The sequence below is a fragment of the Microtus ochrogaster genome, linkage group LG4, assembly GCF_000317375.1.
Source record: "Microtus ochrogaster isolate Prairie Vole_2 linkage group LG4, MicOch1.0, whole genome shotgun sequence".
NCBI lineage: Eukaryota > Metazoa > Chordata > Mammalia > Rodentia > Cricetidae > Microtus > Microtus ochrogaster.
In genome coordinates this window covers 21,480,168-21,503,972 of record NC_022030.1, presented here as the reverse complement: position 1 = coordinate 21,503,972, position 23,805 = coordinate 21,480,168, and the positions used below count along the sequence as shown (strand labels likewise).

Sequence of the window (23,805 nt, the reverse complement as noted above, 5' to 3'; positions counted from 1 at the left end):
TTTTTTTTTTTTTTTTTTTTTTTTTTTAAACACGGCCCAGCCTGGATGGCGACCGCCCTGTTCCCTGGATCACCGGCTCGCTAGCTCGCCGCCCGGCTTGGCCCGGTCCGGCGGCGAATCGTGGCTGCAGCCGCCGCCGCTTTCTATCTACCCCCCCCCTTTTCTCTTTTTTCCTTTTTTTTTCCTCCTTTACTGGAGCTGCGCGCGCGCGGTGGTGGCGACGGCGCGATCCCGGGTCGGGCGGGCGCGCGCGCAGGGGGAGGGGGAGGGCAGGCCCCGGGGAACGCGCGCGCTGTCTGTCTCTTGGTGGCGGCCGGGCGCGCACGCGCTTAGGCCCGGGAACTCTACAGGGACCACCGAGGGCTGGAACGCAGGCCGGGCTAGAATGCCCGGCTACACGGACGCGGGGCTCAGATCGCCGGGGTCACAGGGTTTCAAGATTGTAAAGTAGGTCGTGGGGGTAGCCCAGACGATGGGGGTGGGGGGAGCGCGCGTGCGCGCTCCCGGTTGCGGGGCGCATGCGCACGCTGGGGCGGGGCAGGGTGGAGGCGGCGTGGGGCACGTACTCCAGGCGGCAGGCCAAGGAGAAGGCAGAAGGCCTGTCTGGTCCTTCCTGCGCTGGTCTGCCCCCCCCCCACCATGTCGCGCAGCAAAACAGACGCTCAGAACTTGTGATTAAGTACTTTATTAGGCTTGGTAAAGAGTTTCATCAGTACTCCAGTTTTAAAAAAAATGTATAAAAGCTACATACAAAACGTGGAATCAGACGACTAAACTTTCCCGACTCAGGGCCAAATTCTGTAAAAAGAAAAAAGAAAAGAATGTAAACTGGATCTGCTAGAGGAGGGGGGGTTGTGAAGTCAGAGGGACCTAGCTAACCTTTTTCATCCTCCGCTCCCGTGAGGCCTGCGAGTCAGTCTCTGAGTAAGGTGGAGGCGCTGGGGGGTAGCGGCTCTCCTCTTCCTCCTTGTCTTCCTCCCTGTAAAGTCTCCTTCTCTCTCCAGACCCCTTTTTCTTTAAGGCCTCTTCTAAGAGTCGTCCATCATACTGAGGGTCCCGGGACCTGGAACCAGCATCCCGAGGATCCCGGGATCTCTGATGAGATCCGGGGTCCGCACGCCGGTCCCTAGACCTGAGGTCGTCATTATAGTGGGGATCTCGGGAATGTGGCCAGTCCCGAGGATCGTCGGGGTCATAAAGGTCATCCCGGCTGCGACTTCTGGGAGGTGCATAGGCCCGACCTCTCCTCCCACTACTTGGGGGAGAAGACCTTCCTGATTCAGTGGAGCCGGGCCTGTTGACGTCATCCAGAGCATCTACAGAGCGGGCCCGAGGCCGCCCGGATCCCCAACCACCCCTTGGCTGTTCTTGAAGGGGTTCCTGCTCCCACATCCTGGGACTTCGAGGTGAGTGGTGACTCCACTCCTCATCCCGGATTGGGGTAAGAGCGGGACCCCTGGAAGGCCGAGATCTCCAGTCGTCTTCATGGAGGGAGGTGACTTCACTCATGGCTGTAGAGAAGGGGGACGTCAGTGGGACTAAGGATAAGTCCAACCTTGTCACCCATAGGCGCATACCCTCCCCCGGGAGCACAGCAGGCAAGGAGTGCATGCAAGATTGTTATCAAGCATGCACCCTCCCCTAGACTCAGGTCTGCAGCTCACCCCGTTCCACTCGGCCATTGGGAAGGCCAGGCCGGGAAGGGTCAAAGTTGGCTAGTTCCTTCTCCATATAGTACAGGACCCTCATGGAGTCATCCTGCTGACTAGCCTGTATCCTGTAGCCACTTCGTACTTCTGTAGAAAGGAACAAGGTGATGGTATTTTTTTTGGGGGGGGGGTTTAGAGGTGTGCATGTGGATCAACTCGAGCCACATTCAACCTCAAAACAGGCTCTTACCTGAGGATACACTGCCATCCACATCACGCATCAGAGGTACCTGGGAGCTGTGGCCACCGACTAGTAGAGATAGGTTGTCAGCGGTTACTCTTTGGAGCAAAGCAGGGTGCTCCCAATCGTCCATGATCCCTTCTAGCCTTACCCCACCCCATTTAGCCTCCCCCAGGTCTTACCTGAGCTATTTCTGTCAAAGTCTCCAGGGTACCTGCCGTAGGTAGGGCCCATGGGAATCATGGCAGGCGGTGGCGGCGGGGTCTTGGCAGGAGAGAGGTGGGTGTAGATGCTGGGGGCATAGATGCTGGGGACACCTGAGGTGGCTGCTTTGCCGGCAGCATAAACTGGAGGGCAAATTGGCACGAGAAAGGTGATTGGAGGCTGTGCTGTCTCATGTTGGAATGGGATTCTGGGGGAACCTGAGTTTGCCCTCCATCCTATTCCTGCAATACTGTAGGTTAGGGGACACAGCCTTCACCAAGTCTCCACTTCCTATCTGACTTCACATGGAATTCTGAGAATAGGGGTGCACACTGGTAGATCAGGCCCCCAATTTCATGTGAAACTCCAGGGTGATCGTGTGTCTGTGTTCTGTAATGATCCCAGAACTTTAGACTTCCTAGGTAACGGCTTCACCACTGAGCCACGTTCCCAATACCCGCCCCCTCCTTTATTGTCTTGAGATGAGGCTTCATAAATGACCCAGGAAGATCTTAGACTCATTCTGTAGTCAAGACAGACCTGGATAAGAATGACAGCCTTGCTCTTAAAGGCCATAGTAGGCAAAGTCACCCCCTTTAGAGATCCCCCCATCCCACCCCCGCCTTCTGGGAACACTAGTGTCTCCATAAACTGAGGCACCTAGGCCATACTGTGAAAAAGCTGTGGAGTCAGGCAAGCACACAGGAGCCTTGGAAGTTTACCTGGCCCACACCCTGGAGTAGTACCTACCTCCAGGGTTTCCAATTGCTGGCCACACCCACTCCTATCCTGTTTCCAATTGCTGGCCACACCCACTCCTATCCACTCAGCTCAGTCTGGCTTGACAGCTCAAGGGTAAATCCTAGGTAAACCCTAGAGGCGGTCCAACTCACTGGGTCCACCTTGGCTTTCTGGGGTAGTACTATAATACCAGCTACCTAGGAGGCTGAGGCAGGAGGGTCACAACATGTCCAACGCCTATCAGAGGTTTTTTTTGTCTGTTTATTATCAACATCATTTATGTCTATTGTGTGTGCACCATGGCAGTCTGTGGAAGTCAGAGGACAACTTGCAGAAATCTGTTCTCTCCTTCCACCAAGTGCGTCCCCTTTACTAGCGGGCCATCTCACCAGCCCTGGGTCCTTGTTATTTCTGGTTTGTTTTAAAGAGTTACTTCTGTTATTTGTCATTGTATGTATGTGTGTTGGGGATGGATATGTGCATTTGAGTGTAGGTGCCCGTGGGACCAGAGGAATAAGATACTCTGAAGCTGGAGTCACACAGTTATGAACTGCCTGACATAGACCAGGCTGGCCCTGCCTCCTGAATGCTGGAATTAAAGGCGTACTGGATTAATTATTAATTAAAGGCTACCATACTGGATTAATCTCTCCAGTCTTACAGGGTTATAAAGTTTTTTGTTCTTGTTTTTCAGTTTTTTTGGTTTTTCGAGACAGGGTTTCTCTGTGGTTTTGTTGCCTGTCCTGGAACTAGCTCTGTAGACCAGGCTGGTCTCGAACTCACAGAGATCCACCTGCCTCTGCCTCCCGAGTACTGGGATTAAAGGTGTGCGCCACCACCGCACGGCTTTGTTTTTCAGATTCTTAAGACAGGGTTTCTCTGTTAAATAGTCCTGGCTGTCCTGGAATTTGCTTTGTTGATCAGGCTGACCTTGAACTCAGTGCTGGGATTAAAGGCGTGCGCCACCACCACCTGGTGGGCTACAGAGTTTTAAGGCCGTCAGTCTGAGTACTTGAGGAAGTTTTGGGGCTTATCTTGGGGCCCACGCACCGCGAAAAGCCCCAAACTCCTGCTGGGCCCAGCTCTGCCCCAAGCTGCCTCAGCCCGTCAGGCGCCGAGCTGGCCACAAAGCCCCATCTGGCCTGTTCTTTTCTTTGGGTTAAACACCAAGGGGCAGACCTATCTGAACAGAACAGCCTCCCAGGGAAGACTAACGGGCCAGCAGCTGTGTCCCCTAAGAGGCACGGGTTGGAGCCACTCACTTTCTCCTCTTTCCCTCTGCTTTAGGTGGGCGCTTCCTTCATTTCTGGTCCCATTTCCCAGCCCTCCACAGGGGCTCGCCTGGATGTGAGGGCTATATCTCAATATAGAGGCTCTATGTGAGGGCAGTTTGAGTGCTGTGTGCTGCTTAAAGTTAGCTGAAATGATGTGCCCTACAAACCCTGCTTGGTTTCTTACCTTGAGGTTTTTGTTTTGTATGTTGAGATGGCTCTGTGTAGCTCAGGCTAGCCTGGAACTTAAGCTTTTCTAGTCTCTACCTTCTCTTTCCACAGTGCTGAGACTGCCTAGGAAAACTGTCAAACCCACCTGGATTTTGTTTTAAAGGGGTCTTTACTTTCCTGTGAATAATATCTCGTAATGTTGGACATTATTACTTTTGGTGATCTTGTTTTTGAGCCACAGCCATAAATTACCCTCTCAAAAGAAAACAACCTCAAGAGTTAGGGCTGTCTTTCAGGGGCAGCATTTGCCTAGCATGCGCAGGGCCCTTGCTTCAATCCCTAACACCGTAAGAGAAGCCTCAAAATAAAGGAAATGGAAAGCTGAGTTAGTGACTGATAGGAGAGTAAGTAACTGGTCTGCATGGCCTGCTCCGCACATTGCCTCAGTCTGCAGAGCAGGCGGGCAGGCCGATGTGCCCAGTAGAGTGGGTGAGGGGCACTTACGGGCCTCTGGGCAGCAACACTTGTCTGGGCAGCAGGGACATCTGACATAGCAGCAGCAGGTGTGGGGACAGCACTGGCACCAGCAGATGCCCAGGAGGAGGAAGAGGAGAAGGCTCGCCAGGCAGACCACGACCACGAAGAGCCAATCTGCAGAGAAAGAACAGGCCCTGAGCTGGGAGGCCTGAGTAATGACAAAGATGGACAGGGATGGGCAGGGCACCCAGGCTCCACAGGGTGGTGGTGTGGAGCCAACTCTGGGACAAGGGACTAGTTGCAAAGCTCCTCAGAGAACCTGCAACTACCGCTTGGTTCTCTGTGCCCAAGACTAGGGCATAGCGACAAAGGGACACAAACCCCACTGCAGTCAGGTTAAGTCACCACATGGGAGACCTTATCCTGAGTTCAGACAGCCAAAGCAGGAAGCAAGAGGGAGCCTGGCTGGAGCAACACAAACAAAAAGTAGCCTTCAGGAAGGGAAAGAGCCACAGCCAATACCTGAACCCCAGAAGAACACAGCAGGTACCAGTCACTCGAGTCCCTTGCCTGCACCCTGGAACCTGTTCAATCAGCCCAGGCCACCCCGTGCCCACAGCCAGGCCACTAGTTGTCAGAACAGGACGGGTTTAGTGGAAGTCCACAGCGAGAAGAGATTAGGGGGAGGGAAAGTACTAGAAACAGAAGCAATCTAACAGGGGTTCCACCCCATACCTTCCAAGGGCCCCGCCCGAAAACCAGGTAGGAGCTCAGGGACCTCTGAGGTCCTGCCTGAAGGGACAAAAGAGAAACAAGATTATGTTGGCCATGGCCAGCCAAAGCCAACACCCTTAGAACGGCCAGCTTCAACAGTGTAAAACATGCCTGGAGCAGAGACAGAGACAATGGTCACCTAGGACAGTCCTGACCGGAGGTATTTGCACGCCTTCCACCCTGCCACAAGGGCCCCATCCGAAGGGTTTGACCTCAGCCTGGCATTCCCATCTCCCATGTATATAAGTCCTGTCAGGCACGGTAGGTATACTCTAGAGACCACCAAGATGTTGTCAATTGTTTGGTTTGAAACAAGGTCTCACATGGTGGCTCAGGTTGTCTTGAACTTGAAGCAAGCTTGCTGCCTCCGCCTCCTTGGTTCCAGGATCACAGGCAGGAGCCACCACTCAGGGCTCAAAATGAGGAACTTTTGGCCAACTTATAGCTGCTAGGGAAGTCAGTCACTTTTCTTTGGGGATGTGGCCACAGAGCGGGTTTGCCCACACACCCATGAGCGTATAGTTAATAATAACAAGACTTAGGTTAGTTTTGAAAAACAGGTGAATTTGGGAGGGGAGCGGGTTGGGGGTATCTGGGGCAAATTGAAAGTGGGGTGTGGGGCACATGCATGCATATAACCAAAACATTATATATTTGTATGAAATATCAAAGAATAAATAAAGATTATGTCAAACTTAAAATTTGAATAGTAAAATATGAAGATAAAATGATACCAAGTCCATCATAATAAATTATCTGTACAGCAACATAATTGTGAAATACAATTAGTATATTTTTGAAGTGCTGGGGGTTGAACCCAGGGCCTCATGAATATGAAGCACATGCTTTACCACCTAGCTACACTCGGGCCCACAGTAGTTTTTCCCAGTGTAGTAAGGAGCCATGAAGGCACGTTAAAATCATATCTGGTCCTACACTTCAAGACCCAGGTTCCATGAGGCCCTGTGCCCCACATACACACAGGAGAGTGCATACGCACACGCGTGCACACACACACACACACACACCCAGGTTCCATGAGGCCCTGTGCCCCACATACACACAGGAGAGTGCATACGCACACGCGTGCACACACACACACACATGCAGGAGACTGTGGTTCCACATCAACACACTTCCCTCCAGGGCACACCCACTTGGTAGAGGCAGGAGAAACAGGAGTTTAAAGCAGCCTTAGCTACCTGATGAATTGAAGGTTACAGGAGATCCTGATGCACAACAAACAATCGAGTTAAAAACCCAAAACAAGGTGTGGGCCAGGAGGCCAGAACTTGGTCTCATGACACTAAGTGTACTCCCCTCTCCTGGGGCACAACAGGATTTCCACAGGCTCCCTGACACCACCATCACCTTGGTGGCTAGTGTCCAACGCCGAGTTACCTTGGTATTTTAAAAACTTGCTGGTTTCCGCCAGTTGTGTGGCACATGCTATATATAATCTAAGTACTCAAGGGAAGAGATACGGGAGGATTGCCACTTCAATTTGGGCCACATCGCCTGTTTCAAACAACGTTCCTAGTTCAATTTTAACATAAGATATAAACCACAAACATCGTGAGATCCCGAGTAGCTCTAAGACCTGTTGATGGCACATGCCAATAAAGGTCCCTAGGTCATTGGAGGGCGGATTCCATCACTTGCCCTTTGTCCTGTGGCTCGAGCTCTCTCTGGACCTGATCCCACCATGAGGATGGCAATGCACAACCGAAGCTTCTCTCACATCCAGCAAATGCCATGTAAGACTATGGGATGGCTTCTGATTGGCCCATGCAAGGAAACCACTTGGCCAGACTGGAGACCCTGGGGACACCCTCCCAGGCCCCTGCCGTCCATCTTGTTTAGACACACTCAAATTTCCACACACCGCATAAAGCACACACAGCCCCACCCCCAAAAGAACAGAAGACAAACATTTTATTTGGACGAGGGACTCATGGTACACCATGGTCCTGGGAATGTGGCCGAATGTAGGTCCAACTTCGGTTATACAGAGGACCTGGGATCAATTCCCAGCACCCACATGGCAGCTCATAACTTCAACTCCAGTTCCAAGGGAGAGGGTACCCTCACACAGTCATAACATGTAGGCAAAACAGCACTATACAAACTAAATCTTGAAAACAAAACAAAAACAACAAAAAAAGAAAATGCCCCCACTCCCTTTTTAAACAGGCCTCATGTAGTTCAGGCTAGCTAGAGATTCACTGTGTAGCTCAGACTACCCTGAAATTCAATATAGCCTAGGTTGTCCTGAAAGGAACTATGTGGCTTAAGACTAGGCTAGAACTCTTGATTGTATTGACTCAGCCTCCCAAGGGCAGAGATTCCAACGTGGGCCACCCCCCTCTCAGAATACACCCTTTCATCCAAACACCTGTGGACTTTTCTTGCTGTTGTCCTCTCGGAGACAATGTAACGCTTGCACTGTAACACACTTGCTTTCTCAGGAATTCTAAGTAACCTTGAGCAATGGAAAGGTTACGCTTCTAAGCCCGGGTGCGTGCTCCAGCCAGGTCACAAGGGACTCAGAACCAACCCCCCACCCCCACCCCATTGCGGTCAAGGAAGTTCTCGCTGCAAATCAGCTCTGCCCACCTTCTACTTTTGTTTGTTTTTGAGGTAGGGTCTCTCTGTTTTGTAGATCTGTCTACCATGAAACTCGCTCTGTAGACCAGGTTGGCCTCAAACAGAGGCGAGTCCTGTGCCAGCCCCCACAGTATCAAGGCGGTGACCAAAATAGGACAGTCCCTGTAATCCCCCTGAAACATATCTAGACTTATCCAAATATTATCCAAAGATAAAAAATCCAAAACTTGAGCCTATCAGAGATGTGCTAATATAACTGCTGCCTGCTTAAACCAATTATGTTTAAGATGACCTAACTATTGCCCTAGCTATGGAATTCCGCTAGCTGTACTTTAATGGTGCCTGTCTGTTCCTCTCTGGATCGTCATTTTGTACAAATGGTTGACCCCACATGCTTGTTATTTCTATAAAATAAATGCTCTTTGTTTCTGCATATTATTCAAGTTTGGGGTCTTCTTCAGCATTTCTTGGACCTTTACACCACCTGCCTCTGCCTCCACGTGTGTGTCTTTAAAATCAGAGACCAATAGAGTCCTCAGTTCTTTCCACTCTGACTCTGGCTGATTTGAAATACAGGGAAGGGTTCTGTCCGGGGTGCAAGGCACAGTGAATCCCAAGTGACTGGCAGTGCCACAGAGTGGTAGCAAGCAGGCGACAGGGCCCAGCATGATAGCTGGATGACAGAGGATGAACACACAAGAGGGGACAAAAGGAGTACCGGCTCCCACTTCCCCCACCCCAGGACCCCGGAAACCCAACCCCACTCACCAAGGACAATGAGCTCTGCGTAGGCCTCGTTGTTACCATCCAGATCCTGAGCCGAGACCACAGAGCAGTAATACACCCCACTGTCCCCCCAGGCTGTCTGCTCGAATGTCAGGTCAGCATCTGGGTCAGGAGGAGACAGTATGAAGACACCTCAGGGGGGTGGTACTGAGATCAACAGGGGCTGGGTGTCCGTCCATCCGATCCCCACCAACACACACACCATGGGAAGGGAGCAAGGATGGGGCTGCAGAAATGGCTCATCTGCTAAGAGGGAGGACTTGTTGCTCTTGCTGCATTCCCTGCACCCACGCAAAAGAGCTCACAAACATCTGTGACTCTAGTTCCAGAGGCTCCGGTACCCTCCCTGACCTCCTCAGGCACCGGCACGCACATGATGCACAGACATTATAGACGAAAATCATCCATGTGAAGTACTAAATCATTAGGTTTTTGTTTGTTTGCTACAGTAGCTCACTGTGTAGCCCAGGCTGGCCTTGAACTAGAAATCCTTCCAAACTCAGCTTCCCAACTGCTGGGATTGCAGACACTGCCCACCCAGTTCAATGGCATCGTTCATCCAAGTGCACACTACATTTTATGTATGGCTCTAAACACCATACATGGGTTCTTTGAAAATACCTGGGTGCCAGGTATGGTGGCACAGGCTGCTCATCCTGCATCCAGGAAACGGAGGCAGCATGGTCTCAAGCTGAATGCAGTTAGGGCTATAGTATGACCTTACCTCAAATAACACAGGCGAGGGCTGTGGCACGGTGGTAGAAGGTTGCCTAGCGCACAGAGCCCCTGACTTCACCCAACACTGACACAGAAACAAAACCAGCCCAAACCAAGCCCAGTAGGGGGGCACCATTCTCACTGTGGTTAGGGGGTGAGATGTGTGGTGTGGAGTGATGACCTAATCCAGCCAAAGGCAGGGGCGGCCTGACTCCAGTGTCTGTGCTTTTGACTCAAGTCTCACCAAGTCTCAAAGCCCAAGTCTCCCCTCCCTCGGCAGGGCAGGCCTTGAGGCTGGGCGCATAACAAGGAAGCCAAACTAACTAGGCCAGATCCCAGATAGGAGATGCCTGGGCACCAAGGAGTGGGTGTGACAGGTGTGGGAGAGACCTTCCCAGTTCCAAGCCCACCCCCCTCCCTTCCTGCCCCCCACATTCCAGGCCAGTCCCAGGGCTTGGGGACGCTCTGGTCTGAAGCAGCCCCAGGCAAGGAACCTGCTAATTACACCGCTAATGAAAGTCTTTCAGCACATCCGGTTTCCTCTGGACTCCTCAGGCCCTAATTAGTTACATCCTTTCATCCACCTGACTGGGAAGTCTGGCTTGGAGACTCTGCCCTAGTGGTAAGCATTTCTTCTAGCCAGTAGAACCCCAGGGGATCATGGCTGCGATCTTAGGCTCCTAATGACCTGCCTGCCACCGGCTCTCATGGACCTAGGAGCCTGCATGACAAACCTGTCCACCACACCCATGTTAACCGTGGCTGCCCAAATCATGATACCTGGCACCTACTGGGACACCAGCTATTAAGGGCTAAGCTTCCTCAAAAGAAACCCTTTTCCAGAAGCCACCTAGATCATGCCAAGCACAGTCCCCAGGCCTGCAAAGCCCTTAGCATATTTTCTGGTCACTGGCTATGTCAATGTCACCCCCATGATCTCACGGGCCTTCAGCCATCTTTTCCGCCTACTCCAGCTAGGTTCCTTCCTCCATCCACATAGGCTGCTTCTCCATTCTCAAGCCCCAACCGGGAGGTGCACTCTCACCGCAACTCACAAGGCTCTCCTGCTCGCTCACTGAAGCCTGGCACCCACTCTTCACCTATGACAATGTCAGAGGAACAGAGTCGGCCTCAGTCACCTGATCCCATGGAGGGCCATCCCTCTCCTTAGTTTTTACTGCTTGTTCCATTCACTCAGCATTCAACATGGCTGGGGGTATGGCTGGCACATGCCTATGATCTCTAGCACTGGGGAGGGTAAGCCATGAGGATGGAGAGTTTGATGCCAGCCTGGACTACATAGGGAGACCACCTCAACCCCTGCCCCGTAACAAACTGCACTGAATGTTCCAGGAAGTGTTTAAGTAACTTTCACTACAAAGCAAAGGTTGAACTGGATGTGATGATGGCAAGATGCCTTTAAAAAAAAAAGCGTGAAGGTTCTCAGTGTGGCCAGGGGGTACCCTGGGGTTCCTTGGCCCTTCCAGGGATTCCAGGGTACACTTATTTTACAGCACTAACAGACAACCAGCCTTAACCTCTCAGGAACATTCAAAGACATTTTCCACGTGATATGTAATCTCATAGCAAATCAAAGGTGCTTGGAGAACCTTGCTTTTACTGAGCCCGGCCTAGGAAATTCATGGGAATAAAAAACAATGCCACTTAGCTCATTTAAATAATTCATTTTTAGTTTGGATTTTTTTTTTCATAAAAGGCACGTTTAGTTCTTTATTGGCTGACTTGGAACTGACTGTGCAGACCAGGCTGGCCTTGAACTCACATGTTAATTTGTTACTGATAAAAACAAAAGCTTGAGCCAGGTATGACCGCACAAATCTGTACAAATATGTTACAGTACCTGGGAGGCTGAAGTAGGATGGTGAGTTCAGTGCCCGTCTGGGCTGCTGAGTGAAATCCTGGAGAAGACAACGTCTCAAGAGTTCTCCAGTAATAAGATGTTCAGAGGTTCTGAGAAGAACCTAGAAACTTCATGGAGCAAAGTTGTCCTTAGAGGGCTTCTGACCAGAGCTAAAACACAGGCTCCCTATTAGATGGGGAGTGCAGTATAAAGCATATGACCTAGGAGGGATAGAAAGTGCCAGGCGTGGAAGCGGGGAGCCGTTCAGCTCTGGGAAGGCTGCCCGGGGGTGACCTTGGAGGAGTGAAGACCGTGAAGACCCACTCTGCCCTCCAAGGTCAGGCTTCTGGCCGCTGTTGACTGAGGCTGTTGACTGAGGTCGTCTGCGTGCAGATTCCTCCAATGCAGACTCCCATCCTTTCACAAGGCCCTCAGAAACTCAGACTGTCCTAAGCATTCCAGATTTTTCTGTGCTACTCTCTGGAGGATTTCCCATTTATGTATCTGTGGTACAACAGTGGGTGTTGGGTGCCGTGAACTGGGGCACCCATGGTTAATGCTCTTGGAGGGGACCCTGGATCCAAGGGATTGTCTGGCAGGGAGGCCCACTGGCCGCGGTGCCCATTCCTATGGACTCAATAGCTCTTCCCTGAGCCATATGCTTTATAGCAAGTCCTGTCCAAAGATGAAGGAGCGAACAGGAACCCCCTGGCACAGGAAGTGATTACATAGGCCAGACATTACAACCAAGGGCCTCTAGGACCAGCTCTGGGCCTTGCTGTATTGTATTTGGCCCATTTAATGTTTTCAGAACCCATGAACAGCAAGGCTTTCCGGCTTCTTTTGATCACTCCTGAGGCCTGGGCCCACCTCCTTCCTGTGGGGCACACCCTGTTCCTGGTCCCTGCTGGCCCCTGACATCACAGGGGCTAGGCACTGATTCCACGGGGGTGAGGTGAGAGGCCAAGATACTGGTCTCCAGTGGGAAGAAGGCTGGGCTCCTCTGTGGCTATGTTCTGACTCCTTATTTGCACACGGCAGAGGGAAGCGTCAAGATTTCAGGTCCTTAGGGGTCCTATTCAGTGCTGCTGAGAATGGGGGCACGGTGGCTCTAAGCAGCCTGAAGAGATTAACACTAGGGCCTCCGATAAAACACCCCACACCCCCAAATCAGGAGTGGAAGAGAGGCACTGGGAGGTGGCGGACATTTACTTTTCCCATCACTCTTTTCTTGTGCAGCTCCTGGGGACCTATGCCCTTACCCACACTAGATAGGTGCGGTGCCACCAGCTGCAGCTCAGCTCTTTTACCCTTCGCTTTAGGAGACAAGGTTTCACTAAGTGGCCTTGAACTCCCGCTCCCCTGCCAGTCACTTCCGCTCTTAAAACTACGAGAGTGGATGACCTTAGGGATGCCACCAAGAGGCCCACCTCGCCTCTCTTTATCCTCAAGGATGAAGAGGAAAGACGTTCCCATGGTTACTTGAACTTTCGGAAGGATGGCCACTTACCTACCACTGTTGAAATAAGCCAGTTGGAGACACCCAGTCTGGTCACGAGGGTCCTCCAGGGTATATCCTGATGGACATTCCCGAGTTTTGTGTCCCTCAGAGCAGACCCAGGTCCAACCAGCCTTTAAGGACAATCTCTGTCTGTGGTGTCCTGATTAGGATTGGGCAATCAGGCCCAGAGTGAGCCCCCAACTTCAAGAAAGCTTAGGATTTCCATGGAGATTCAAGGCAATTCCTTAAGACCTGATTCCTTGGGACCCCGCCGCCCACCTGCGGCCTGATGGGGAGAGGGCATACTCTACGGCCTGGTTTCCAGGGATCAGCTAAGAGTCACCCCGCTGCCTGTGAGGCAAGGAACGGATGTACACATCCGTTATCTGGGATGCCTGCACCCCTGGCCCGCTGCTGTCCCTATGTCCTTCCTCTACCCTTCAGATCACACTAGCAAAGATGGCACATCCAAGTAATTAAACACACACCGCCAAATGCTACCTTCTTTGGACCTTGTAAAACTATCGGAAATCTCCCATACTTAACAAAACTCCCCGAAACAGGGGCTCATGTAGTCAGGCTGACCTCCAACTTGCTACGTAGCTGAGGGTGGTTGTCCGCCTCCCCAAGGCTAGGTAGGATCACAGGTGATCACAGGTGATCACAGTAAAGGGGCTGGGGGCATGGCTCAGTGGCAGAACACCTGCCTAGAATCCCCCAGTGAGGAACTGGGGGTGTGGCTCAGTGGTAGAGCCCCTGCCTAGAATGCCCCAGTGAGGGGTGTGGGTGGCTCATTGGGAGAGCCCCTGCCTAGAGCCCCCCAGTGAGGGGTGTGGGTGGCTCATTGGGAGAGCCCCTGCCTAGTATGTTCCAAGCCCTGGGTTCCATCTATAGCAACACCAGAGAACAAGAAGAACGAATGAACGACTGAAGACCTACAGTGGTGGAGTTAGGACACAGCTGTTATCAACTGGGCGACACCCCAGCAAGTCACTTGTCTCTAGGGGGCTCCGAAAAAATAACAATAATAGAACAGAGTCACTCAATTGCTGTATGGTCTCCCTGAGTTAATCCACTCTAGGTAAATTTGAATCAGGCCCTGGGTCTCACTCACTATACGTAGCACAAGCTGGTCTTGAACTTGAGATTCTTCTGCCTCAACTTCCCGAGTGCTGGGATTACAGGTGTGAGCCACCATAGCTGGCGGAAGTATTATTTCGCACTGCTAGCATGTTTAGTATCAATTATAAAATAACAGGGTTTTGTTTGTCTTAAATCTGCAAGCTTTTGACATTGTATGTTGAGTCTCTCTCCCTTACAACACTGTGAGCTTCATAGGAGAGTGATTGGATGGTTTAATTCTATCTGTGTTCCCGGAGCCTGGAACAAACCTGGCACAGGGTAGGGACTGTATTGTGGGGTAATGGGATAGAAGGCTAGATGGATGATAGGTGATGTGTGGGTAGATGGATGTGTGGGTAGGTGAATGAACGGATAGGTGGACGGACAGGTGGGTGAATGGAAGGATCCCTCCCTTCATTATCCCATCGAGACACTCAAACCCTCGGCCCCTCCCCCCCCCCAAGCCTCCTCCAGCCCTGCCCCACATACTTCCTGTGATGGTGATCCTCCTGCCCTGGTAGTAGTCTCCAAGGGTCACGGCGTTGCCCTGCTTGGTGGCCACCACCCTGACAGTGCGCACACTGTCCTGGCACTCCACATAGGGGTTGTAGCCAGGGTTGCCAGCTGCCAGCTGGGCATTTATCTGGTTCTCCACACTGGCAGGGGAGAAGGCGTCGGCCACGCGGTCTCTGCAGAATGACTTGTACTTCCAGATCACGATTGGGGTTGAGATGGAGCTGCTCATCTGATAGGTGCAGGGCAGCGTCACAGGCTGGAACAGGATCACCACGTGGTAGGGGTCCGACACAGTCACCTGGATTGTGTTGGCCGGAGCTGGGAGCAGAGGAGCCAACAAGGAGAGCTGAACTCAGTGGGTCCCGCACCAGCAAGGAGCCATGCCACTTAACAGAGAGTGTGTTTTTTTTTTATTAAGAGCACTTGGCATACTGCTCCTTAATCCCTTAGAGTGGTGAGGCAAATTGGATGATGTGCCCATTTTACACACCCTCGGGGCTGAAAAGTGATATATATGTAGCCCCATAGGCCAGGTTCCTGGAATACTTTGTCCACCTTTTCCTCCCCAGAGACTCTCCTCAAAATGCACACCCAGACACAAATAGAACCCTTCCTGAGCCAATATTCAATGTAAGCGAGCTATGGCCAGTGGAGGATGGTTACAGGTTCTAAAGTCCACCCTACAGATACCCGGGAGGTGCGTGAGGTGGGGAGTCCCCAATTCCACACCCACTCCAAGCCAGGACTACTATTTCTCGAGCTCTTCTTTCAGGGACCGTCGGATCTAGCCCTCGAGTGCCCTCTTCCCGTTACCCCAACACTTAGAAATCTTGGGGTGTGCCCAAGATCCCAGTGCCTGGCCTTTCCCGTGATGGGGGGGGGGGCATTGCTCCTGTCGCACAAAGGGTACAGTTCTCAGGCTTAGAATCCCCAGAGTTTCACTTCCTGTTATCTCCAACAAAGGCGGAGGAGCGGGCTGGACGCGCCAATAAAAGAAATTCCCTTCCTCTGGCACACAGAGGTCTCCCCAGCTAGGCGGAATCTGGTGGTCTCGAATCTGCACCCTCGAACTAGCCATCACCCCCGCCTCTTGGTTCCAGCTCCTCCAGGACCGGTGAAAACCGCAGCCCTCCATCTACCTTCTATAGTGCTCTCCCGCCGTCCCTCAGCACCGGGGACCCCATTCCTTACCTGGACAGTAAGTGATGAGAAAGAGCCACACGAAGAACATAGTGGTCGGGCGAGAGCCAGGCGCCTCAGAAGGCGCGCTGGGCGCCGGCGCCATCGCGGCCGTCTAGCAGCGACGGAGCCCGCGTGTCCCCTCCCAAGTATCCCAAGAGTAGGGGGCGCGGTGAGCACCAAGGCCGAGAAGGGTACTTGATCCTCCCGGCCCTTAATCCAAGTCCATTTTCTCTACACTGAAGGAGTTCTAACCTACAAAAAAAACTTGGACGAAGCTCATGTCTTCGGCTCTCCCGGGACAACTGACCCAGTGCGCGACGGCTCTCTGGGTCACTCCACCCCCTGAGCACTCCCAGGAATGGATCCGCCCAGGTACACAAGGGTGGGAGCCCTGGGGCTGGGCTTGGGGGTGGGCGGCGGAGGAGGGGCTTGCGGGCCTCCCTCCCCGGAAGTGGGCTGACTCAGGTGCGCTCCTGCCCCCAGGGCCTGAACCAAGTGACCACTTAGCCCGGAGGGCGCCCGCACCCCAGGCGACGTGTGCAACCACCTGCTGCTCTGGCCAAAGTTGATAGGACCGTACTCCAGGAAGACAGAGGCCCCCTGAGGGTGCTCCACCTGCCGAGAGGGGCCGGCCCTGCTGCGCACCTGTTCGCTGCCGGTCCCCACCCCTGTCTCCGGCGCCGATGGATCCGCCTAGGTGCGCCCTGCGGGGAGGTGCCAGGCCCAGCAAGGTCCGGGCTGGCAGAGGCGTGTCGGTGACGCTGCCTGCCTTCCCACTCTCGTCCCGGTTGGGGAGGTGTCGCGGACTTTCTGGGCTCCTAAGTTGGATGACTCAAGTATCAATGAGCGCCCCCACCCCACCCCCCTCTGAAAGTGATGCTCTGGCCCCGCAGGCGATGCTCGTGGGGACGGAACTTTTGAAAAAGTTGCAGTCGTTCTTCGGCAGTTTCCTTACTTACTTGTGGTTCCCTCTCCACCTCCCCTTCGGCCATCCCTCACTCCAGGTCAGGCTTCCGGAAGTTCTGACGCTTAAAGGCGCTGTGCCAAGACTGGAGGCCGGGAGACTTGTTTCGGTTCAAAGGTTCCCAGACCGTCACCTGCACCCGGGAGCGGCCAGCGCCTCTCGGCCTTCTCGGCGTTACACTGCTGCTCCCTGCTGGCGTCTAGGGAACGCGCATTCTAGGAGATTGTGAACTGGCCGGTGGGTTGGGAGTACTATCATTTTCTTCTCTGTCTTGTAAAACTCGGTCACTTCCTTCTGCTCAGGAATATCCCGAAGCCCCTCCTTACTCCCAAGAAAATTTCAAAATACTCATACCGGCCTGATTGTCCCTCCCCAACGTCACTTTGCATTCTTCGCTTAGTTGGCTTCAGCCACACTGACCTGGCGTGTCCTGAATCGGACACTTGGCTGGTGTCGCTACCAGAATCCCTTCCTGCTGCGGACACCTCGTCCCATTTTCCTCAGGGCCGCATTCAAAGGCAAACCCTTCTCATAAAATTTCACCCTGCTCATGAGCCATCATGATTAAAAAACAGAGGAAATCATCATAGCCATCATTGCTAGCGTTTATAATTCTAAACCAGTAATACGCATTACCTTGTGTTTTGTACACCCTCGCTATTATCAATATTACCGATACCTAGGAACTTGGTCATTCATCATCTTCAACGTAGAAAAGAGAATCTGTATTAGATTAGAACCCGTCCTAATCACCCCATTTTCACTCGACATTTTTACATACCCCATCTCTACACAAAGATAAGATGTGTGCTTCCTCCCAAGGCAGGCTTATTCCCAACTTCTCTCTCCCACTTTTTCCTCCTGTCATCTGATATTTTACTAGCTCTAGTTTCTCCACCTATCTTTTCCTGTCCTGAAGACAACGTTGCTTAGTAACTATTCCACCTCTATATTTCCCAGCCCTCCTGTAGTTATGGGGGGCTGCATCAGGTCAATTATAGTTAGTAGCATCTATACAAAAGTAGAGAGAGAGGGTTCCCCTCCCAGCCCAGAGCCTTTAATCGACAGTATGCCTTCCCCTGCCACAGGAACCAGTGTGGTTTCGGGTGGCATCTGTGGGGACCTTGTAGAGGAGCCCTCTCCACTAACCAATGCTGGGTATGAATGTGAAAAAAGAAGGGGGTTATGGAACTAAGATTTCCGAATGATGGACTCTAGACTGTCACGATTAGTACGTCCCTTTGACACCAAGGGGATGGTTTAATGATGATTTAAGAATCTGTCCTATGGCCGGGCAGTGGTGGCACATGGCTTTTATCCCAGCACTCAGGAGGCAGAGGCAGGCAGCAGATCTCAGTGAGTTCGAGACTGGCTCAATCTGCAAAGTGAGTTCCAGGACAGCCAGGACTGTTACACAGAGAATCCCTGTCTTGAACACCCCCCCCCCCAAACACACACAAATCTATCTCTAGGAGAGGTGGTCCTTGTCATGGCTTCCCACTGGACTTCAGTATCTGTGTGTCCCCCTTTTGATGGACACGAAGCCTTTGTCCCATTCCCATGCCAGGCACTTTTTGTCTCTGAGACAAAGGCCTGTGAGAAACAGGGTTTTTATTTGTTTTGTTTTGTAAAATCTTTATTTATTTGACTCATGTTTTCAAAGGTTTTGGGGCATGTTTGGATGGCCACATCATTTGGGGCTTGCATTTGAAGGCAGGTGAGGCCGAGAACTAAGCATGTTGCTTGCTTCACGGAGGCTAGGAAGCAGTCAGGCAGACAGGAAGGGCCAGGGACAAGAGAGACCCAAGGACTGCCCTACTTCTGCCAACTGAGTTCTGCTTCCCAATGATGGACCACCCTGACTCCATCTTAAGATTAAAAGCCATACCTGTTTTCTGTAAAACTTGAATTTGACCAGTTTGACGTGTCCCACACCTATATCCTGACCCCCGCCCTGATATGATGTTCTATCCAAATAATATTGAGATGTTCCTCCATGTTCCTACATAACCAAGAATCCTTGAAAACCCCCTGGCCTTGAAGTTTGGGGCTAATATAAACCTAGCTTTCTCCCATGTTTGATGCTAAGCCCCACCTCTAGACACAGAGCCCTGATATAAAATAAAGCTTGTGTAATCTGACCCAAGAATTTGGGTAATGGTCTTTCCTATCATTTGGTGGGATAAACACTAAGGTTTTTCAATACCATCAAAATCAGTACCACCATCTGGGACCTATAGTGTATGGCCTATAGTGTATGTTTGGAATCAAAGCATACACTATCTTCATGTACTGGATGTGTGAGGGTGGATAATTTGTCTTTTGAGTTCATCCTATCTACTTCCTGGGGATATGTAAAGTATTGTTGGAGGAAGCCGCTTGTTGGTTCCCAGCTACTCAGCCTCGAAATAATCACACAGAAATCATATTATTTAAATCACTGCTTGGCCCACTAGCTCTAGCTTCTTATTTGCTAACTCTTACATCTTAATTTAACCCATCTCCATTAATCTGTGCATTTACTGGTTGTGGCCTACCAGTAAAGTTTCAGTACATCTGTCTCCGGCGGCCGCTCTATGGCTTCTCCCTAACTCCACCTCCTTTCTCCCAGCATTCAGTTTAGTTTCCCCCACCTAGCTCTGTTCCCCTATAGCTCTGCTAGAGGCCCAAAGCAGTTCCTTTATTAACCAATGATATTCACAGCATACAGAGGGGAATCTCACATCAAGTTATATCTTACTCACACATAGTTCAGTTTTTGTTTTATGTTCATGTGTCTGCCTGCATGCATGTCTGTACACCACGTGTGCCTGGTGCCCCCAGAAGCCAGAAGAGGGCAGCAGGTCCTCTGGGATTGGAATTGCAGATAGTTGTGAGCTGCGGTGTGTGTGTGTGTGTGTGTGTGTGTGTGTGTGTGTGTGTGTGTGTGGTAGGAACCAATCCCGGGTCCTCTGGAAGAGCAACCGGTGCTCCTAACTGCTGAGACCTCTCTCCAGCCTTATATGTTCTTATATATTCGCTCTTATATGTCTTATATGTTCGATGTATATTTCTGAAAACTCACTGGAACCCAGTACACAGGGCTTAGCACCCAAGTTCTATGGGTGACATCACAGTACCCAAGAAGGTTCTTGAGTTCTTTCTGTAGTCTTCAGCCATGCTGGTCACTCTGTGGCTGGCTAGTCTTTCTCTTCCTGTGCTGTGGTCCCAGAAACTAATCAACTGTCCCTATAAGAATGTGTGCCAGTACGCTTTACTCTCGGGCAATGATGTGATCCTGCAGTGTAACCACCCCAAAGCACTATGGTATTTTTCTTCATCTCTGGAGGACAAGCTGTCCCTGCTCAACTCCATGCCCAACGTGAAGATACTGTTTGGGAGCAACCTGCAGTTACCCAACCCTCAGCCATCCCAGACGGGGCTTTACCGCTGTCTGGATAATTACAAGGCCCGTGTGGTGGAATATGAAATTGACTTTCAGGATATAACCCTGCTACGTATCACACACAAAGACCTGGGCCAAAGACCCCTGGAAAATGAGACCATGAACCTAGGAGGCGAGGTACTCGTTTTTACCCGCTGGGATCCTTGGCAAGACTGTAACCGCTGTGAAATACCGGGTGAGCGCAAACGTCTCGGTTACTGCTACGTGGAGGAGCCACTAGGAAAATCCATGCCTTGCTGGCTCTACCTGAGAAAGGAGAAGGTGACCCACGTCCGCCTGCGGCCTGAACTCCAAGTACAAGCCTGCCAGGTGCCCTGTGACACCATCACAGAAATCACCCAGCCATACTTCGTCTTTGACACTCATCAGCTGGACAAAACCACCAACCACGGGTGGCTCAGCTGTCCCTTGGCCTCCATCTACAGGTAACCAGAGCAGGGCCGACAGCCTTTCTCTTGGCCCTCCGTCAGTCCTGGTCTCTAGGGTCTATCTGCTGCTAGGGGGAGGTCTCCATCCAGTAGATAAGTTCTTCCTCTGCACCTCGAAGCCTTCATGGTCAGTGAGAGCCTAGAGTCACTGGTTTGCTTAGATATTGTCACACTAGAAATCTCTGAGGTGCTGAGGAAGGTGGTGACTGAAAAAGGATCTGTTTGCTGCCCACACAGGCAACCTGGAGCCAGATACTCAGGCTCAGGATGAGTCAGTGTAAACATGAATGTGGGTCCTGTCTGCTGACTAGACCCTGAAGAACATGGTTTGGCCCTCTCTCCTTGCACCAGCAACATGTGTCCTAGTCCTTTCTCTTTTGGGTTTTTCGAGACAGGGTTTCTCTGTGGCTTTGGAGCCTGTCCTGGAACTAGCTCTGTAGACCAGGCTGGTCTCGAACTCACAGAGATCCACCTGCTCTGCCTCCTGAGTGCTGGGATTTTCTTTTTCTTTTTTGAGACAGGGTTTCACTATGTGGCTTTGGTTGGCTTGCAACTTGCTATAGACCAGGCTGGCCTTAAACTCACAAAAGAACTCCCTGGCTCTGCTTCCTGAGTGTTGGTCTGAAAAGTGTGCACCACCACACCTGGTACATGTTTGTTTCTTCCTCTGTCAATATTTTATGTAAGTAGGCAAAGGGTCATGGTATGACAAAATAATTATTAGGCAAAGAAATATCAACAGTTCTAAGTGCTGCATGCAAAAACTATTGGTAAAAACAGATTTACCAGGACAGCCAGAGCTATGTAGTAAGGCCCCATCTCAAAAATAAATAAATAAAAGTAAAAAACAAACAAAACAAACAAACAAAAAAGCCAACCCCCAAACTTGCCAGAAGATGATTTATCAAATGTTTCCTGGTGACTGCCCTTGGTTATTACAGCTGTGGATGATATTTTGGTTTCTTTTTATTGGTTTTTAAATCATCATAAGAATCTCATAGTTACTTTAGTTTTAATGTAAGATTTATTTTTATTTTATGTGTATGGGTGTTCTACCTGCATGTATTTATGTGCATGCTATGTGTGCAGTGCTCACAGAGGCCAGAAGAGGACGATAGATTGCCTGGCACTGGAGTTACAGAGGTTGTGACCCTTCTTGTGGGGGCTGGGAATCAAGCTTGGGTCCTCTGGAAGAGCAGCCAATGCTTTTGGCTCAGCTACCTCTCAAGCCCTTAAATCAGTGGTTCTCAACCTTCCCTGATGCTGTGACCCTTAATACAACTCCTCATGTTGTGGTGACCCCCCCAACCATAAAATCATTTTTGTTGCTACTTCCTAACTGCGACTTTGCTACTGAGTGATGTCTAAGTTCCTAAGACCATTGGAAATATGTGTTTTCTGATGATCACGACCCACAGGTTGAGAACCACTCTAAGTGTTCCTAGAGATAATAAAAATGCTGACTTTGAGCATTTATGCTTGCTGTTATGCCTCTCCTCCACAATAGTTAGCCCTCTGGGACAATAAGCCCAAATAAACTTCTCATTCTGTAAGTGCCTCTGTCACTGTTTTCTCACAGCAACTGAAAAATACCCAACACGGTTTGATTCCAGGGGCCAAAGCCACACTTGCTGTCGAGTTCCAGAGGGAGACAGTCAACTGTGGTGGGGAGGACATGGTGGCAGCAGGCAGGGAGGGCGTGTTGGCAGGAACAGAAGTCTGGCTGGTCACATGGCATAGCGTATGGGAATACAGTGCCACATGGGAGTTCAGATCCAGTGTGGGCAGGTTCTGTGGTGGCTGGATCTCCTCACCTCATATCTTGGGATGGGAAGCAGAGAACAGTTGGTGGTAACATATTTGAAATAATTACCAACATTGTTGACTGTTTCTGGTCTTTAGTTGTGTGTGTGTGTGTGTGTGTGTGTGTGTGCGTGCGCACTTGTGAACATGTGTGTACACAAAATTCCTGAGTTAATTTCTTTAGTTGTAAATATAAAACAGTTTTTTTCTTGTGCTATGTTGTATGAGGAGGGTGGCCCGGCTAGTTTCCACCCTAAATAACCACACAGAAATTGTAGTAATTAAATTACTGCCTGGCCCATTCGCTCTAGCCTCTTATTGGCTAACTCTCACATCTTGATTTAACCCATTTCTATTAATTTGTATAACACCACAAGGTCGTGGCTTACCAGGAAAGATTCAGCATGTCTGACCTGGCAGCTCCATGGTGGCTCTCTGATTCTGCTTTCTTTCTCCCAGAATTCAGTTCTATCTTTTCCGCATACCTAAGTTCTGCCCTATCAGGCCAAGGCAGTTTCTTTATTCATTAACCAATGAAAGCAACACACAAACAGAAGGACCTTCTACACCAGTGCTAGTGTTGTTAAATTGTTTTCTTTCTCCCACAAAATTACTCATTCCATCAAAGCATCAAGAAGTTTTGTCTTTAGCCAGCTGTGGTTTGAATATGAATGGCCCCTAAAGGATCATAGATTTTAATGTTTGATCACCAAGGAGTTGCATTATTTGAAAGGACTAGGGGATGTGGCCTTGCTGGAGGAAGTGTGTCACTGGGTGTGTGTGTGTGGTGGGATGGGGGTGGGGTGGGAGGTGGGTGGGCTCTGAGGTTCTCAAAGCACATGCCAAGCCCAGAGTCTCTCTTTTCCTGCTGCCTGTGGATGCAGATGTAGAGCTCTCAGCTCCCTCTCCAGCACCATGTCTGTCTACATACCACTATGCTCCCTGCCATGATGACAGTGGACTGAACCTCTAAACTGTAAGCCAGCCCCAAGTAAATGCTTCCTTTGTAAGATTTGCTATGGTCATGGTGTCTCTTCACAACAATAGAACACTGACTAAAACATGCGTATATAGCTGTAGTATGTTTTGGTTTTTACTTTGTTTGCTGTGGCTTTGAGCATTCTAGAACACCCTACCTCTAAGCCACATTGTCCCGAGCTCTAGGTATTTTGAGACAGGCTTTCATTATATAGCCCAGATTTGTCTTGAACTCAGTATCTTCCTGCTTCTGACTCCTAAGTACTGGAATTATAGGCACACGACATCATTGTTAGTTCCACTCATTATCTTTTCATGTCTGTAGGAGCAGTACTAATGCCTCCTTCTAAATTATTTTAAGTTAGTC

General features: G+C 50.8%; 3 protein-coding genes across 5 annotated transcripts in view; 2 read left to right on the top strand and 1 right to left on the bottom strand.

Moving 5' to 3' along the window:
• The window catches only part of LOC113457658 (zinc finger protein 420-like), a 1,205,902-nt gene that overhangs the window by 917,163 nt on the left and 264,934 nt on the right, over positions 1-23,805 (top strand). The gene's annotated exons all lie outside the window — the stretch shown is intronic.
• Positions 670-16,347, bottom strand: Lsr (lipolysis stimulated lipoprotein receptor). Of its 3 annotated transcripts, XM_005361207.2 has the most exons (10): positions 15,830-16,347; positions 14,612-14,956; positions 8,904-9,023; positions 5,490-5,546; positions 4,782-4,928; positions 2,073-2,237; positions 1,900-1,959; positions 1,665-1,796; positions 880-1,511; positions 670-798 (listed from the first exon to the last, which is right to left on the bottom strand). In XM_005361207.2, the coding sequence occupies exons 1-10, from the start codon at positions 15,921-15,923 to the stop codon at positions 763-765; spliced, it is 1,788 nt and encodes a 595-aa protein (XP_005361264.1). In that variant the 5' UTR covers positions 15,924-16,347; the 3' UTR covers positions 670-762. The 3 variants fall into 3 exon arrangements, with proteins under 3 accessions (XP_005361264.1, XP_005361265.1, XP_026642080.1); XM_005361208.2 differs by lacking the exon at positions 5,490-5,546 and having other exon boundaries at positions 15,830-16,236; XM_026786279.1 differs by lacking the exons at positions 4,782-4,928; positions 5,490-5,546 and having other exon boundaries at positions 15,830-16,229.
• Positions 19,942-20,658, top strand: LOC101994890 (protein FAM187B-like). Its single transcript, XM_005361206.1, has one exon. The coding sequence runs from the start codon at positions 19,942-19,944 to the stop codon at positions 20,656-20,658; it is 717 nt and encodes a 238-aa protein (XP_005361263.1).